At 32.2% G+C, this 17,562-nt stretch overlaps 2 protein-coding genes across 2 annotated transcripts; both read right to left on the bottom strand.

Moving 5' to 3' along the window:
- Nucleotides 1-10,345: 10,345 nt before the first annotated feature.
- LOC146912216 (cytochrome P450 82A3-like) lies at nucleotides 10,346-12,627 on the bottom strand. The gene is made up of 2 exons (XM_085719830.1): nucleotides 11,534-12,627; nucleotides 10,346-11,051 (listed from the first exon to the last, which is right to left on the bottom strand). The coding sequence occupies exons 1-2, from the start codon at nucleotides 12,500-12,502 to the stop codon at nucleotides 10,770-10,772; spliced, it is 1,251 nt and encodes a 416-aa protein (XP_085575956.1). The 5' UTR covers nucleotides 12,503-12,627; the 3' UTR covers nucleotides 10,346-10,769.
- A 2,465-nt stretch (nucleotides 12,628-15,092) lies between these two features.
- Nucleotides 15,093-15,515, bottom strand: LOC146912215 (cytochrome P450 82A4-like). The gene has a single exon (XM_085720702.1). It carries the CDS (start codon nucleotides 15,513-15,515, stop codon nucleotides 15,093-15,095), a length of 423 nt encoding a protein of 140 aa, XP_085576828.1.
- Nucleotides 15,516-17,562: the final 2,047 nt, after the last annotated feature.

The raw sequence follows: 17,562 nt of genomic DNA, 5'->3' as shown, positions 1-17,562 counted from the left end.
CTACTTGAATGAGAGAATACTTGTAGAACAAGTGAAACCTTGCAAAGCCATGGACTGCACATCTTAAACAATTAATGATATTTGTTTAACTTAAGTGATTAATGAACTTCAATTAAAATTGATTAATTGATTGACAGTATACTTGAGTTTGATTCTTGATTGAAAAATAGATTACAATTTTACGTGTCTTTTGGTAAATATTCAAAGTAAATATATCCAAACCAAAAAGAGAAAATCTTCATAGGTTATCAAGTTTGGATATCAACTAATCCATTATTTTGTTTAAATTTATTTGGTTTTTGGTCAAGTAGCCAGTTCGAATATATATATATATATATATATATATATATATATATATATATATATATATATATATATGGGTTATGTTACAAGCCACCCTTTGGTGGTGTCTTTTATCAAATCACATCTTAAGGTGTGATTTTCACTTTTTAGTTATAACTTTGCTAAAAGACACCTTCATAAAAGTAAGTTGGTGTCTTTTCGCAAATGCTCATAGAGTAACTTGATAAAAAACACCTTCACAAAAGGTGTCTTCTATCATAACCCTATATATATATATATATATATATATATATATATATATATATATATATATATATACACACACATATATATTATGCATTATCCTTTAAAAAAAGGGGAGTTATTTTGTCCAAATTTACTCGGGAAGAAAGGTATTAAAAATTTAGTAGGAATAAAAGTAACTCGTATTTCTTTCTAAGTTTGGATCACAACCAAAGGCATTGATAAAAAAAAAGTTCAAAATTTCAAATTTTCCAACTCTATTATAATTGGACGATGGATAAGGTGGAGATTCATGAATCAAGTTGCTTTTGTAAAATATATTTTTAATCAAATTAGTATTTTATTACTATTGTGACGCCCCACTATTTTTTTTACTTTTATAACTTCATTTACTTTCAACCCTAATCTTATCCCTTACATCCACTTTCTAATTTCCTTTTTGAAAAATTCATTCATCCACTTTCTATTCTGAAAGTGAGATAGCGAGTTAACTTTTCCCACTCTCACCTAAAATTTTCTAATATCCCCTTTTGACTATGCTTCATTTCGCTAAATAGCATTCTAGATATGCATGACAACGGGGTGGGACAGAGACAATATCTTCCACATGTGGGGTCCAGCCACGTGAAGCATGTGGACATGCCAGCCCAAAAGGAAAAAGGCAATTGCAAATTGCCAAATTGTTTACTCTATAAACAATAGCTTTCGATGCAATGTTTGAAAAAAACAATTCCCAACAGTGCATCAGTTCCTACTATAAATAGAGGCATCGGCAATGAAAGAAAACATACAACAACAACAAGTAATCCTCAACTCACATAGAGTTGCGAGAAAATAAAAATAGAGAGTTCCTCATAAGAGTGTGAGAGAAAAATATAGTGAGCCAATTTGTGAGAGTTGTATCTACAAATTGAGATACATAGTTAGGTCCACCTGAGGGTGAAGATTTGTATTCCCATTATTATTATAGTGGAGATTTAAGAGGCCTGCGGGTCCCGTGGTTTTTCCTTACTCACATTGAGAAGGTTTTCCACGCTAAAAATTATGTTGTGTGTCATTTTTACGTTTTCGCTAAAGTGCCTATTTTGAGTTCACAGAGGAGGAAAATTATGCAGGCATTGCACCGAAAGCTATTGTTTATAGAGTAAACAATTTGGCAATTTGCAATTGCCTTTTTCCTTTTGGGCTGGCATGTCCACATGCTTAACGTGGCTGGACCCCACAATTCTCCCCTTCCAGCCAAAGGGAAACTATCCTTCGATTAGTTTGGGGTTGCTGCCAAGCCTGCAGCTTCTTTACAAAACTCTATCTTCTCTTTTGGTAGAGCTTTTGTCATCATATCTGCTCCGTTGTCATTGGTGTGAATTTTCTCTATTTGCAGCAGTTTATTCTCCAACACATCACGTATCCAATGATACCTCACATCGATGTGTTTCGACCTTGAATGGTATGTCGAATTCTTGCTGAGGTGAATTGCACTTTGGCTATCACAATAGAGAACATAACTTTCTTGATTCTGGCCTAACTCTTGCAGGAACTTCTTCATCCACAGAATCTCCTTACAACCTTCAATGATTGCAATGTACTCTGCTTCTGTGGCACTTAAAGCAACGCACATTTGTAGTCGCGATTGCCATGAGACAGCTCCCCCTGCAAAAGTAATCAAATATCCGGATGTGGATTTTCTTGAATCTACATCTCCGGCCATATCAACATCTACATATCCAACGAGCATTTGATTTCTATTGCCAAAACATAAGCACTTTTTGGCAGTTCCTTTCATTTGAAACTTAGTAAGACACAATGTCCAAAGAATGACCAAGAGAAAGAAGAAATGAGCAAGGTGCCCTATTCTTCAGCTGTGGGTAGCCTTATGTACGCCATGGTCTGCACGAGGCCAGACATCGGTTATGTTGTAGGAGTCGTAAATAGATTCCTATTAAACCCAGGAAAAGAACACTGGAGTGCTGTGAAATGGATACTGAGGTATCTAAAAGGAACTGTCAAAAAGTGCTTATGTTTTGGCAATGGAAATCAAATGCATGCTGATATGGCTGGAGATGTAGATTCAAGAAAATTCACATCCGGATATTTGATTACTTTTGCAGGGGGAGCTGTCTCATGGCAATCGCGACTACAAAAGTTCGTTGCTTTAAGTACCACAGAAGCAGAGTACATCGCAATCACTGAAGGTTGTAAGGAGATTCTGTGGATGAAGAAGTTCCTGCAAGAGTTAGGCCAGAATCAAGAAAGTTATGTTTTCTATTGTGATAGCCAAAGTGCAATTCACCTCAGCAAGAATTCGACATACCGTTCAAGGTCGAAACACATCGATGTGAGGTATCATTGGATACGTGATGTGTTGGAGAATAAACTGCTGCAAATAGAGAAAATTCACACCAATGACAACGGAGCAGATATGATGACAAAAGCTCTACCAAAAGAGAAGATAGAGTTTTGTAAAGAAGCTGCAGGCTTGGCAGCAACCCCAAACTAATCGAAGGATAGTTTCCCTTTGGCTGGAGGGGGAGAATTGTGGGGTCCAGCCTCGTGAAGCATGTGGACATGCCAGCCCAAAAGGAAAAAGGCAATTGCAAATTGCCAAATTGTTTACTCTATAAACAATAGCTTTCGGTGCAATGTTTGAAAAAAACAATTCCCAACAGTGCATCAGTTCCTACTATAAATAGAGGCATCGACAATGAAAGAAAACATACAACAACAACAAGTAATCCTCAACTCACATAGAGTTGCGAGAAAATAAAAATAGAGAGTTCCTCATAAGAGTGTGAGAGAAAAATATAGTAAGCCAATTTGTGAGAGTTGTATCTACAAATTGAGATACATAGTTAGGTCCACCTGAGGGTGAAGATTTGTATTCCCATTATTATTATAGTGGAGATTTAAGAGGCCTGCGGGTCCCGTGGTTTTTCCTTACTCACATTGAGAAGGTTTTCCACGCTAAAAATTGTGTTGTGTGTCATTTTTACATTTCCGCTAAAGTGCCTATTTTGAGTTCACAGAGGAGGGAAATTATGCAGGCATTTCCCAACACCACATACTTGAAACTGATAGGGTTTCGTAAAATTCATTCTGTAAAATTAATTTCGATTAAAAGTTATTACGACTAAAAGTGATTTGTGTTTAGATACAATCATGCAAAAGTTACAAATCCAAACTTCAAGTAAAATCAACTCTGAAGGCACAATCAATTCTACTTGACAGTTCGGTCAAAAAAAAATTCTACTTGACAGCAAGTCAGCAACCAAACATTTCATAATCAATTCTACACCTTCAAAATCAATTCTTGTTCATTTAGAAGTGGAACTAGACATACACTTCCTTTAACGCACACACAAAGGAACCATGGTTATGGACTTGGTGAACCAATTACAACACAATAACAGAACACACCATCATAAATGGAACAAGGATGGTGTGCAATATAGACAAGACATCAAATACCAAGACCCGATCAAGCCTACTCATAAAATCACCAACTAATTCCTAATATCTCCTTATAAGGAGTCCTTCAAACGAACCAGAATGTCTCATATATGCAAACTATCCTTATTATCTGAATCACGAAAGATACAATTTGTAGGACAATTTACTCCTTTATCTTGGAGTCTCGTGAGTTGGGAGGCAATTCCTACAAACTCACCACATAATTTTTTTTCTTCTGCTTTTGGTGGTATCTTGAGTCTCCAAATCAAATCCCATGAACCATTCACCTTAAAATTATTTGTGTCAAGTAATCCATTCATACACAAACGATAAGCACTACGAACATTATATGCCTTGTAGTCCTTTATCATGCAATCCATAGTCTCTAAAGTAGTAATATATAAATACAATTTCAGGCGAAAATGTTTATCAACCTTCTAGCTACTTAAAACAAGTCATCCTTCTCAAGCCTTCATATTGCATATGCATTGTTTCAAACTAAGAACCATATAATACAATGAAATCGAACCTAAACCATATAGCAGTAAGCAATTGGGTTTATGGGCTTGGACACCACACTTTAATCCAAAACCTTAACGGCCCGTTTGATGCGCAGAGTAAGAAGACAGGATATGATAACACTATCATATCCTACTTAAATCCACTGTTTGGTGCATCAATAGGAAATGATAAAACAAACCTATTACTTATCCTATCCTATTGCTTCTTTGTAATTTTAATCCTTAGTTTTTGGTGGGTTAGCAACCTGATAGACGGCTATCAAACGCGCATCCTCTATTCCTAGGAAAACCTCCTTCGACTCTCTGCTACGTTTTTCATCTTCTATTCTTTTTTCATATTTTTTCCTGATTTTCTTCACAATCGATATCAATTCCAATCAATTTTCTTCATGTTTTTTCCTCCAATAGATTTTCTTCCCAATCAATTTGAGTGCTGCACATGAATTGGAAAATATCATTTACGATTTTCCATTATTTTCTTCATATGAAAATTGACTGTTTTGTGCAATTGATTTTCTGCAATCAATTTCCTTCCCAATGTTCCTCCAATCATTCTTGCTTCCCAATGTTATGTTTTGTGCAATCGATTTTCTGCACAATTTTTTTTCCTTAATTCTTTATAATTTTCTTCATAATTTTGTTCCCAATCTTTCTGAATTACGATTTTCTTCATAATTTTTTCATAAAATTACAATCAATATAATATCAATTCCACCGTTCCCAATTATCTTATTCCCAATCGATTTAATTATGTGTTTAAAATTAAAGTTATGCAATGCTGTTATTTATTTTATTTTATTTTTGAGAAAAAGGAGTGTTGTTATTTTTATCATGTCAGCAAAAAATGTGCACCAAACACATGATAGAATAGAGTAATGCTATCATATTTCTTATCATGTGTGTACCAAACGCATGATAGTATAAATGTTTATCATGTCACTATCATATCCTATCTTTATCCATTTTTTAATCCTATCATGTGTCTATTCTATCATGCGTACCAAACGGACCCTAACGCAATGAGTTTATAGGATTCTATCATTTACATGTAATTATTCAATCTCCAGTTTTTAGATAAATATGAGACTTATTGTGAGATTTAGTATGGGAAAGGAGAGTTGTTTCCCACCATGGGAAAGTTTTTTTTCAACCATTAGATTAAAGAGGTGTATCAATTTTATCATGGACTGCCAATACTATATTTTTTTTCCTTTCTCTTTCTCTTGCAACTTTTTTTTTTGTTCAGATCTGGAATTTTTTTCTTTCCTAAATCTGGAATTATTTTTAAGATCTATAACCGGCTCATAAGTGTAAAATCAATTAGATGGACTAAGAATGTTTGGAAGCAATTTTTCCAGTGTACACGACTCTGGTAGTTGGTTTAATTTTTTCAGTGCTCAAACATACTCTTCCAACCAATGATTATACATGCTAGGTTGACAATAACAAAGGTCACATTAATAGCACCGATTCTTGGTATCATACCAATAGGTCTCATAATTTCTACTATTCTCATCATACCTATTGGTATGTAAGGAAACATTATGAACTTCTTTTAACTGAAAAATGAAGTTTTATACTTTCGTATTTTAAAATTTGGATATGTAAAGTGGATTTTTACATATCTAGCTTTCATTTCACAAATAGAAGATGAGAATATTCAAATTGGTTTGATTTTTATTTTGATTTGAGTTATTGATTGAAGATGAGAATATTAGAAATTATGAGAAATGAATGTTTTAAGAGAGAAAGTTGTTAAACATGATTTTACTGATAAAAAGAAAGAAGAAAGAAGCCACTGGTGAGATAAACGAAATTAATTAGTGCATGAAGAAAGAAGCCACTGGGCTGTTTTCATTCAAGGTTAAAAGGTTGAAGAAAGTGTAAACAAAAAATCTAGTGATGAGAGATCATGATAAGATCAACGTTCCTTGTTGATCTAATGGTTGAAAAAAACTTTCCTATGGTGGAAAACAAAAAATTTGCGTACATTATCTTGCACCATACTTAACAAATTATCACACAAAAATTATCAAGTTTTGATGTCAGAAAATTGGCTGCTAGTGTTACGTCATAGCTGTCTGTGTAATAAAAACATTGAACAAGATTATTCTTTTATGATACTCTTTTATTTATTATTATGAGACTTGAGAAAACGATGGTAGCGTTAGGCAAATTCGTTTACTTCTTCTCCGTTTGTTATTTGATGTGTTTGTTTCTTTTATTTTGGGTATATCACAGTCGGCTTCCTTGATGCCAACATATATTTTTTTAGAGTTGAAAATTTGGATAATAGTTTAAAGGCCAAATACCTCCCTGGGTCCTTTAAGTTTTATGTTTGTAACAGATAGGTCCTTTAAGTTTTTTAGGTAACAGATAGGTCCTTTAAGTTTCTAAAGTTTCAGATAGGTCCTTAACGGAGTTGATATGAAGGACCTATCTGAAACAAACTCGAAACTTAAAGGACCTATCTGAAACCTTAGAAACTTAAAGGACCTATCTGTTACCTAAAAAACTTAAAGGACCTATCTGTTACCTAAAAAACTTAAAGGACCTATCTGTTACAAACGTGAAACTTAAAGGACCCAGGGATGTATTTGGCCTAGTTTAAATTTGTGTAGGTTTGAGCAGTGGAGGAATATCTTCTTAAAAGCAGGAAGATACCACTCCACCGTGATACTACCCAATTCGAGTAGCGTCAAATCGAGGGGTCAAGATCCTCTCTATTTATTTCCCTTTCCATTTCCTCCATTTAAAGAGATAAAGACGCATGAAAAATAAAAAAATAATTAATGATGGTTCCATTTATTTCATAGAGGTAATACAATCCTTATATATAATAAGGCATACACACAACAATAATCTTGTCAAAAAAAAATACACACAACAATAAGATTACACAATAACAAATATAATATAGGGTAAATTACACCAGAGATCCTTTAATTTATTTAATTGTAGAAAATTGATCATTTAAGTTTTTCCGTACCACTTATGTCTTTTAAGTTAATTAATTGTAGCAAGTTGATCTTTTAAGTTTTTTCGTACCAATTAGATCTTTTAAGTTATTTGCGGGATTTAATTCAGACCTTAAAAATGTAAGTTATTCAGGGTCTAAACATTATAATTAACTTAAAGAACCTAAATGTTACGAAAAATACTTAAAGGGATAACTTGTTACAATTAAATAACTTAAAGGAAGTAATTGGTGCGAAAAAGTTTAAAGGACCAATTTATTGTTTTTTATTTTTTTTGAAGAAGCTAAATTAGTCCATCCAAATTGGCATCAGAAAGAATCGAACATAAGACCTTAGGAGGAGCACATTTCCAGATCCCAAATCAATACCAACAGTTTGCTATAATTAAATAACTTAAAGGACCGCTGATGTAAATTAGCATGTAATATACCAAAAAACTTTGAGAAATGGAGAGGATTCTTACTCATAGGGAAGGCTACTCATGTTTACTGTCGTGGGAAAGAAAAAAAATAGCAAAGGAAGGATGAAGCAATGGGACTCTGGAAAATTTATCACTTCTCGAATATTTTTTACAATTTTGAGGACAAGATTGATCTCGAAAGGATGGATAATGATGTGATTTTAATGATGATAAAATAATGGTTCATGTAGTTTAAGTAGTTTATTTTAGGAGTAGGTTCTTCTCTATTTCTTATAATAAATGGATAGTGAGTTTTACCGTAAAGTGGATCTCACTAACATTAATTATTTTATATTTTTTTAATTTTTATGTCTTTATCTTTTTAAATAAAAAAAATTAAAAAAAATTAAATAGAGAAGATCCTACCTACTTTCTTGTGTGTTGCACACTGGATAAGCCACACTATCCACAAACCAATTTAAGTAAAGCCACATAATGAGAGTAATTAATTATCCCAATCTATATAAAATGTTTTCCAAAATGTATCTTTTAGAAGAAAGACACTACACATAACAGAGTTTAGTGTGTTTGTTTGAAGTTTATCAAATTTATTCCTAGGAATAACATTTCTTGGAATATGAAGATGAAAATTTTATTCCCAAGGTATTTAGAAAAAAAAAATATGTTTGGTTAACTTTATAAGATTCCTATGAACCATAAAAATAGGGATTATATTAGGCAAATTCATATGAATTTATTCTCATCTCCATGGGAACTTTATTCCCACCCTTTTCTTTGGGAAATTTTTTCTATTCCCAGGAACATTTTATACCTGAGAATAAAATTTAGTAAACTTGTAACAAACATAGGCTATATATATTTATATCATTTTATTCCCAGGAATCAACAAATATAACTTGAAACAAACACCTCCATGTCAACCACACCTTGTCAATTTTGAAGGCCTTATCCTTGTGTCGCTTCAATAATACAGTGCCTCTTTTGTTGATCAAATTGGGTACAAGTTGCAAGTATTTGAAACTATCCGACATCCAAATGTGAACCAGAGGTGATTAAAAAGTAATCTCAACGAGAAACAATGTCAAATCGTTATATTTCCAACTCAATACTACCGATATTCATTGTTATGCGACATCTTTGCGACACCTTTTAGAAATTCTCAAAAGTCATTATGCGACATTTTTTCGATGAGGGATGTTATTTGAACAACCTTTTGTGGGACAACTTATGTGACAACCAAATATATAGAAGAAAATTATGTAGTGAGTATGAAATAGAAAGTTGTCACCAAAATTGTTCCCATAAGTTGTTCACATAAGTTGTCACCAAAATTATGATGTGAGTATGAAATAGAAAGTTGTCACCAAAATTCTCAAAAAATAGTTGTACAAATATCATTTCTTTTTTTCGATTTAGTGGTGATATTAAAGTGTTGCAAAAATATAAATAAGCAACATTTCTTGAATGTTACAAATAATACTATGAACTGTTACTGAAGTTATTTAGTAACACGGGCTTTACCTAACAATTTTTTAAATGTTACTAAATTTAATTAGTAACATTTTTCATGATTTAGTTACATTTTTCAAGTGTTACTAAATCTCATATATTGTGTAGTGTCAATCGAGGTCATTGTTTTAAGATCTTTTAACTCTTAACTTGCTGCTACAGCGTAATTGAATCAACTTGTTAGTGTTAGCATAATTTTCTCCATGACTTCTTATTCTGTTATTCTTCATTTCATTGACCAATGTATTCATTCGTGTGAAATAATTATGAGTACTTTCATATTTGTATAATTTAATCAGCTCAAATTGGATCTGCTCCTTCATATGTCTTGAGCATAAATTTCAAAGCTTTATTTGTTGTCATTCATGGAATTATTTTTCATGATCGTCAAACTAGTTTTAATAGGTTATGTTTAAATTAAATGTTTGTCATTTTCCATTGGCCTAGTTTCAACTTGAATGTTTCAGCAACTTCTCCAAGTTAGAGGCATGTAAAATGCATGTAGAAGAAGATACAAAAGAGGCTACTTAAGAACTCATTCCTCTTGCTGGAAGTGTTTGGAAAAGATAACTTGTTAATCAATATCATTAGCATACATTGTTCAGAAGAAAGATGAGAGAGAACGTTAGAGAGAGGCTCTCTAACAAGGAACCATTGGGAAAAAAATATCAAAAGAACTTAAAAGCGATAACGCGTTGAGGCTCTCTATAATTGGTTGAAAACAATATATCCCATCCTTGTAAGTTTAATTCAATTGATAGGGATAACACATTGTAAGATACAAGGGTCGGGGTTCGAACTCCGGACACCTCACTTATTCCCCTTTAAAAAAGATGAATTTATAATCAATAGGTTATTTAACCAACAAAATATATATGTGTGTGTGTGTGTGTGTCTCAACAAATTTATACGAGCTCACATAATTAATGGAAAACATGTGAATTATAATCAATAAAAAAGTGTATCTTATCATAAATAACACACCAAGTTAATACGAAATCACATAAGCTCATAACAATTAAGAGACAAACATGGTTTAATAAGAATCTCAAGTGGAGTAGCTTTGGAGTTCGTTAATCCAAAGGCTTCACTCATGTCAACAACTTCAGGTGTTGGATTTAAGATATCAAAGGAATGCAAAAAACTAGCTAGAGTGAAATGCACCATTTGAAGTCCAAAGGATATTCCAGGACATTTCCTTCTACCACTTCCAAATGGTAATAGTTCATAATGATTACCCCTAACATCAACATCTTTATGAGTAGTAAGAAACCTTTCGGGTTTAAACTCTAATGGATCCGACCAAACTGTAGGATCTGTATGAATTTTCCAAAGATTTGTGATTAATCAAGTTCCCTTTTTAACATGGTAACCACCTAAAGTACAATTCTCCAAGAATTCATGAGATCCTGAGAGAGGTGCCGGTGGATACAATCTTAGGGTTTCTTTTACTATAGCTTGAAGATATACCAACTTGCTTATATCTGACTCGTTTACAAATCTTTCTTTGCCAACTTCATTATCAAGTTCTTCTTTTGCTTTTTCCAATACGAGAGGATTATTCAATAGCAAACATAGTGCCCATGTAAGGGTAACACTAATTATGTCACTTCCTCCAACAAATATTGTCTGCGAATAAAGTGTCAATTCCTTAATAAGTTGTTTATAACTTAAATGATCCACCTTTTAATGAGTAATTTCGCTAAACAATTAAAAATATGAGTACTTCTAATATGAAACTCAAAAAATAGTGAAAACTATAGTTAGACCCTCACTATTTTGAGTAACATATCACATATTTTCCTCTATTTCTTAATAACAATATCAACTATTTTATTGAAAATGATGAGGTCCATCTTAAGACTCTTCTTTAGGTCTATGTTAGAAACACCCTTCAAAATTTGAAAATTGTTCATCTTCCTTTCAAAATTGTTCATTTTCTAAACTCTAGCTGAGTTAAGGGAATGAACAATTTTTAAAGGGAGAAGAGTGATTTTCTCAAAATATATGGAATACTTTATACTATAAGTTTTAGCTATATATTATCTAATTTATATAATGTTTTTAGCAAATATAGTGAGACAAGAAAATGTTCAATAGCATATACATACCAATACCGTGGCTTTTATGATGGTATCACAATCAAACCCTTCAATAGTTGTTCCATCAAGCAATGAAAGTAACAAACCCATGATGTCTTGATCATCTTGACCATCAATATTTTTATAAGTCCTTTTATGGCGATGCTCCTTCAACCACTCACCTGTAATTTTATCCAATTCTTTAGAAGTTTCTTTCATGACCTTAGCATGACCACCAAAATCAAACGAATTCAAACAAGGAATGACATCTCCCACCGAAATTATCCCAAACAAACGCATCATCTCATTCAAAGCTTTCACAAATCTTTGACCTTCTTCTTCCTCAACAACAGTTTTTGATCCAAAATATCTCTTTCCAACAACCATTCGAAGAATCATGTTGAAAGCTAAATGTGTAAACCATTGCTTCAAATCCGTCAACACATAATTTAACGAACATGACTTGTTCCTTTTGCTAGACCAAACATCGAATAGCTCTTTAATCGATGTTTGAACTTCAGAAACGCGAACATGTTGTTGTTGTTGGATTCGTCGATTCGTTAAGATCTCCAAGGTTGCAATCTTGCGAATTTGGCGCCAATATGGACCGTAGGGTGCAAAACCGAACATAGCTCCATTATAGGCCAAGTGTTTTGTCGAAACAAGCTTAGGGCGAGAAGAAACAACCTTGTCGTTTGTAGTGAAACATTCCTTAGCCATTTCCCAATTGTTGATAAATAAAACATGTTTAGAACCAAGATTGATGGTGAATATTGGTCCATATTTATCAGCTAATGCACCTAAAACTCTATGGGGTGATTGTTTGCCACTAAAAAGTGAGAGGTGACCAAGTATTGGCCATGTACCTTTGGCTATTGGTGCCTCTTTGTGTTTGTTTTGAGTAACTTTTGAGAATCCAAATAGAAACAAACTTAGTAGAATTAGAAAAGGGAGTGCAATTGTTGTGGCGTTTATGAGGCTGCTTAGAATTAAATCCATTATAGCTAGATGAGGTTTTGTAGGAGGTTGATGAATTAGTATTAGTATCACTTTTGAATGCTAGCTCAATATAGGAAAGTTTCTACTAAAAGAAAGAAAAGATGAAGAACAATTATTGGTTCCTCACATTATCACATAACATATACAACATATAAATTACATTAAATATTCTCTACAAAAAAAATTACACAAAATATAGTATCATTGAGATAATTAACCCTTTAAAAAAAAGGAGATTTGTCTCATCTAAAGGTATGATATGATCTCAACGACAACCGATGTAAAATCATCATTAATGTCACTTTAATTGATAATAAAATCCTCCTTTCTCAATTATTTTAAAATTATTATATTTTATTTTGAAAAGGAATTTTTTTTTTTTGTTGAATATGCTGATGTTTCTTTTTCACATATGGACGTCCATACTCTATTGAATTGAGGTGAGGAAAATCCCAAAAGAATTTTGGATAAGTGTTGAATATTTTGAGCAAATCTCCTTTCTTGGTTGGATCACAGCCACACAACAATGATCAAAATATCTATTAGCATAAGTTTTGCAAGACTTGTAATAAGAACATATAAAAAGAGCTTATGACATTGTTTATAAGTTGTTTCTAGCTTATTTTAATAAGTTTTTTAAGATATTTTATAGAAACAGTTTATCGCTTACAAAAAAAAAATTGTTTTATTTTTTACTATTTTTTTATGATAAGCGTTAGTGCAAAAAAAAAAAAAAAAAAAGAGTTTCTTAATTGTTAGGGTTTAGATAGCCCAAGCATAACACCAAATCTTAAGTACTAGGCCAAAACTATATACCGGATGGAATAATATCTTGTATAAAACTAAGACCAATGGTAAAACAAAAACAAAAAACATTGAAGAATTAAGATATATATTGAAATTTGATTATTGGTTTGCGCCTAATAGATAGGGTAGAGGAAGAGATGCACCTTTTTTTTGGAGAAAATCATTAAACTTCATATATCACTAATTAGTCTGAATCATATTGATATTGAGATTATTGAACCGTACTTCAATATATCACATCATATATTTTGAGTATTTTTCTTATACATAGCACACGATTGTTGAGAATGAAGTCTTAATTCCGATTGCTGAGAATAATAGAGGTATGGAGTGACTTACCACACACAAAGCTTTTAGAGGCATGGATCTACATTGCTTTTAGAGGCTTGTATCTACATTATTTTTGTAACCAGGAGCTATATGAATTTCGATGATGACCTCACATATATTGTCTTAACAAAAGGAAAATGTTGATTGAGTTTCCGTCGATAGAAAAAAGATAATGGAGTGATAACTGAGAAAAGTTTACATTAGGATCCAACTCTAATAACTTTTACTTCTAAAGGCTTTTTTCTAGACAAGAGTCTTAAGGTTATTAATATTAAAAGGAAAATTCGTTGTTTCATGATAGAAAAATGGGAAATCCAAGTATATATAGGGTGGGAAACTATGTAGGTTTAAGGTGATTCAATTTTTTAATCCATCTATTTTAAAATAATAATTGTCTCTTTAACATTTTTTTCTCTCTGTTGAGTGATTCTTGTTATTTTTGAAGTGGGTATAATAGTATTTGTACTTAACTCCATTGTGTTGGTTTAGTACAATCTACTCTCTTTTATTGATTAAAAATGACATAGCTCTCACCAAATTTATAGAAAACTTACATGATTTGATGGAAAACATATGAATTGTAATAAATAAATAAATAAAAAAAGAGAAATGCGGATCGCGTGAACAAAAAATCACGAAGAGGCGCATTAAGTATAAATAGTAGAATCCCTAAAAAAAAGTATAAATAATAGAAAAACTGGGGTAATTACCTTACAGTCCTTTTTTTTCTTTTCAAAAAAGTTATCTCTTCAAACATCATTTTCCATTAAGAATACATCATTTTTCTAACTTCTTTTTTCTTAGTAACATCTGCTCTAATTTAAAAAACTATAAAATTAGTACGCTCTGATTACTTCTACACATTCATTGGATTGTTTTTTTACGTACCCTTCCATTCTTCTACAACAACTATAAATGCACAAGTTTCAATACAAACTTACTTTTTAAATTTCTTAACAATTGCAAATTTGCACATGATAGAAAAACTCATATAGCACAAGTGTAAATGGTTTATTCAAAAATGAAAAATAGGGTAAATGACGTTGAGGAGTTTATTCGTTGTATATAGCACAACCCAAAAAAGAATATGTTACTAGTACTTCTCATAGATAAACACACTGAGTAGTGATATTTGAACAATCATTTGAGACGACTTTTGTGACAGCTTCATTTTTCTTTTTCTTTTTATTGATCAAAAACAATATAGAGAGAATAAGAAAAGAATGTGAGTAGAAGAAATAAAATTGTCAAAAAGTTGTCACAAACTAGTTCTACAAATATCATTTTTCAAACACATCAATGGTTATGAATACGATTAATAGGAAATCACACAAACTCATAACAATTGAGAGACAAACATGGTTTAATGAGAATCTCAAGTGGAGTAGCTTTGGAGTCCGTTGTTCCAAAGACTTCACTCATATATACAACATCAGGTGTTGGATTTAAGATATCAAAGGAATGCAAAAAAACTAGCTAGGGTGAAATGCACCATTTGAAGTCCAAACGATATTGCAGGGCATTTCCTTCTACCACTTCCAAATGGTAATAGTTCAAAATGATTACCTCTAACATCAACAACTTTATGAGTTGTAAGAAATCTATCTGCTTTGAACTCTAATGGATCTGGCCAAACACTAGGATCTGTTTGGATCTTCCAAAGATTTGTGATTAATCGAGTTCCCTTTATAACTTGATAGCCACCTAAAGTACAATTCTCTGAGAATTCACGTGGTCCAGAGAGAGGACCCGGTGGATACAATCTTAGTGTTTCTTTGACTATAGCTTGAAGGTATATCAAATTATTTATATCCGACTCGCTTAAACATCTCTCTTTACCAACTTGAGCATCAAGTTCTTCTTTTGCCTTTTCCATTACAAGAGGATTATTCGATAGCAAACATATTGCCCGTGAAAGGGGGGACACTACTTGTGTCACTTCCACCAGTAAACAATGTCTGCAAATTAAGTGCAAATATCCTAATAAGTATTTTTCGGACGAATAAATAAAATTACACTAACCTCCCCTGAAGTTAATGTAAATACAACCAACACCCCCTCTATTTTTTCAAAAATCATTCACCTCCCTTGCCGTTAGAACCATCCAACTTCCGTTAGAGAGAAAATTAAAACGTTTGTTCTAAGAACTTTATTCTTTATTCTTCAATTCGAATAACCACCTTGTTAAGAAAATGATGATGATGTGACTGTGAATCAGCAAACTTTTAAGTGTATGGAGCCAGATTTTCAAAATCAATCCCATCATTTTGTTTTAAAAAAATCATCCAAATCTTCTTTCACCTTTTTTTCCCAGTGAATGAAATGAAGTTGCCTCTACAATAAGCTTTCGTGTATCTTTCATCCTCTCAATTCACTCACATGAAACAACTGAATCACCAACACCATTCATATCACTTACACGAGATTCAAATTGCTAACACATTTGGAGTATAACATCTTGCGGAGATATTGGTAATTTTGAATAAAAGGATATTCAAATAAAAAACTATCTGAATGTTTGTATACTTTGTTGAATGTTTGATCTACTCATAATTGGATTCATTTCAACAATGGAAGTTTGTACTCATTAAATGTCAATGGAAAACTCTCTAAAAAAAGAGCTAACGGAAAAATTAACGGTGTTAGAAGAGAAGGGGGGTGATGTTTGTCTATTTGATAAAAACTGAAGGGTGGTTAGTGTAAGTTTTAAAACTAGAGTGGGTGTCAGTGTCATTCTAATAAACCTTAAGGGAGGTGGATGCAATTTTCCCATAAATATTAATTTAACTAGTAATCCTATATATATATAACTTCAACGGTCCACCTTAAAACATTTTTCAAAAGGTCTGTATTTTTCTTTTTGAAGATTAGAAGGTCAATATTGAAAGCACTTGTTAGTCGAATGAGTGATTTGCTAAACAATTAAACTGAGGCATATAGGGTCGAAATTAAACTGAGTCTAATTTGTTATACCCTAATTTTGGACCTAAAAATACTAACTCAATTCTTCTTTTCTTGCATTATAAGTCATTTGATTTGTCTCTGATTAATTGCATCTCTCTCTGCATTTTTTGCAAAATTCATGAAAAAGGGTATTTTAGTCATTTCCTGCATTCAACTCATTTTAATCCTTGAAAATTGTGTAAGCTTTTTAAATTGGTTTGTATAAGCCCTTGTTTCAGTCTCATGACAAAATTCATTTCAAAAATATCAGTTGAATCATTTTTTTAGTCAGTTTAGCCCCTAGGGGCATTTTAGTCATTTCTCATGTTAAAATTTCTTTCAATCTTTAAAAATTTGTTTGAGTCTTGTCAAATAGTGTGAATAAGTTTTCATTTCAATTCTATGTCAAAATCCATTTTAAAATTGCATTTGAAGTCATTTTGAGTCAGTTTTGCCCCTAGGGGCATTTTAGTCTTTTCATGTGTTAAAACCCTGTTTAAATTCTAAAAATTGTCTCTGAGTCTTTTAATTTGTTTGAATAAGCTCTTGCTTTAATCCCTTGTTAAAAAATCATTTTAAAATTGCATTTGAGTCGTTTTTAGTTGTTTTAGTCCCTAGGGGCGTTTTGGTCATTTCACATAATATTTCTGATTCGTTTTAATCTGCTTTGTTGTTTTTAATCGTCGCATTTTACGTTAATTTTCGATTTACTTTTTCAATTCAGTTTTTGTTTAATTTTCGTTTTAGTCCGCGCACTTTTGTTATTTACGTTTTAATCCCTTTTAAGTTTGTTAGAGTCCAAGTGCCATGTGTCCAAATGTTATTGGTTCTTAAGAGTTTGTTACAAGTCTAGTGCCATATGTCTCATTCTAATTGGTCCAAGCTTTCCCACATCACCTATATAAGTCAAACTATGGTCAAAATTTCACAACACCAATCATTTTTCCAAAATTCACAAAAAAAAGTCATAAAAATTTTCT

The sequence above is a fragment of the Medicago sativa genome, chromosome 6 (assembly GCF_051527215.1).
Source record: "Medicago sativa cultivar Bolivia chromosome 6, Bolivia_mono, whole genome shotgun sequence".
Lineage (NCBI taxonomy): Eukaryota > Viridiplantae > Streptophyta > Magnoliopsida > Fabales > Fabaceae > Medicago > Medicago sativa.
This window is presented reverse-complemented; position numbering and strand designations above follow the sequence as displayed.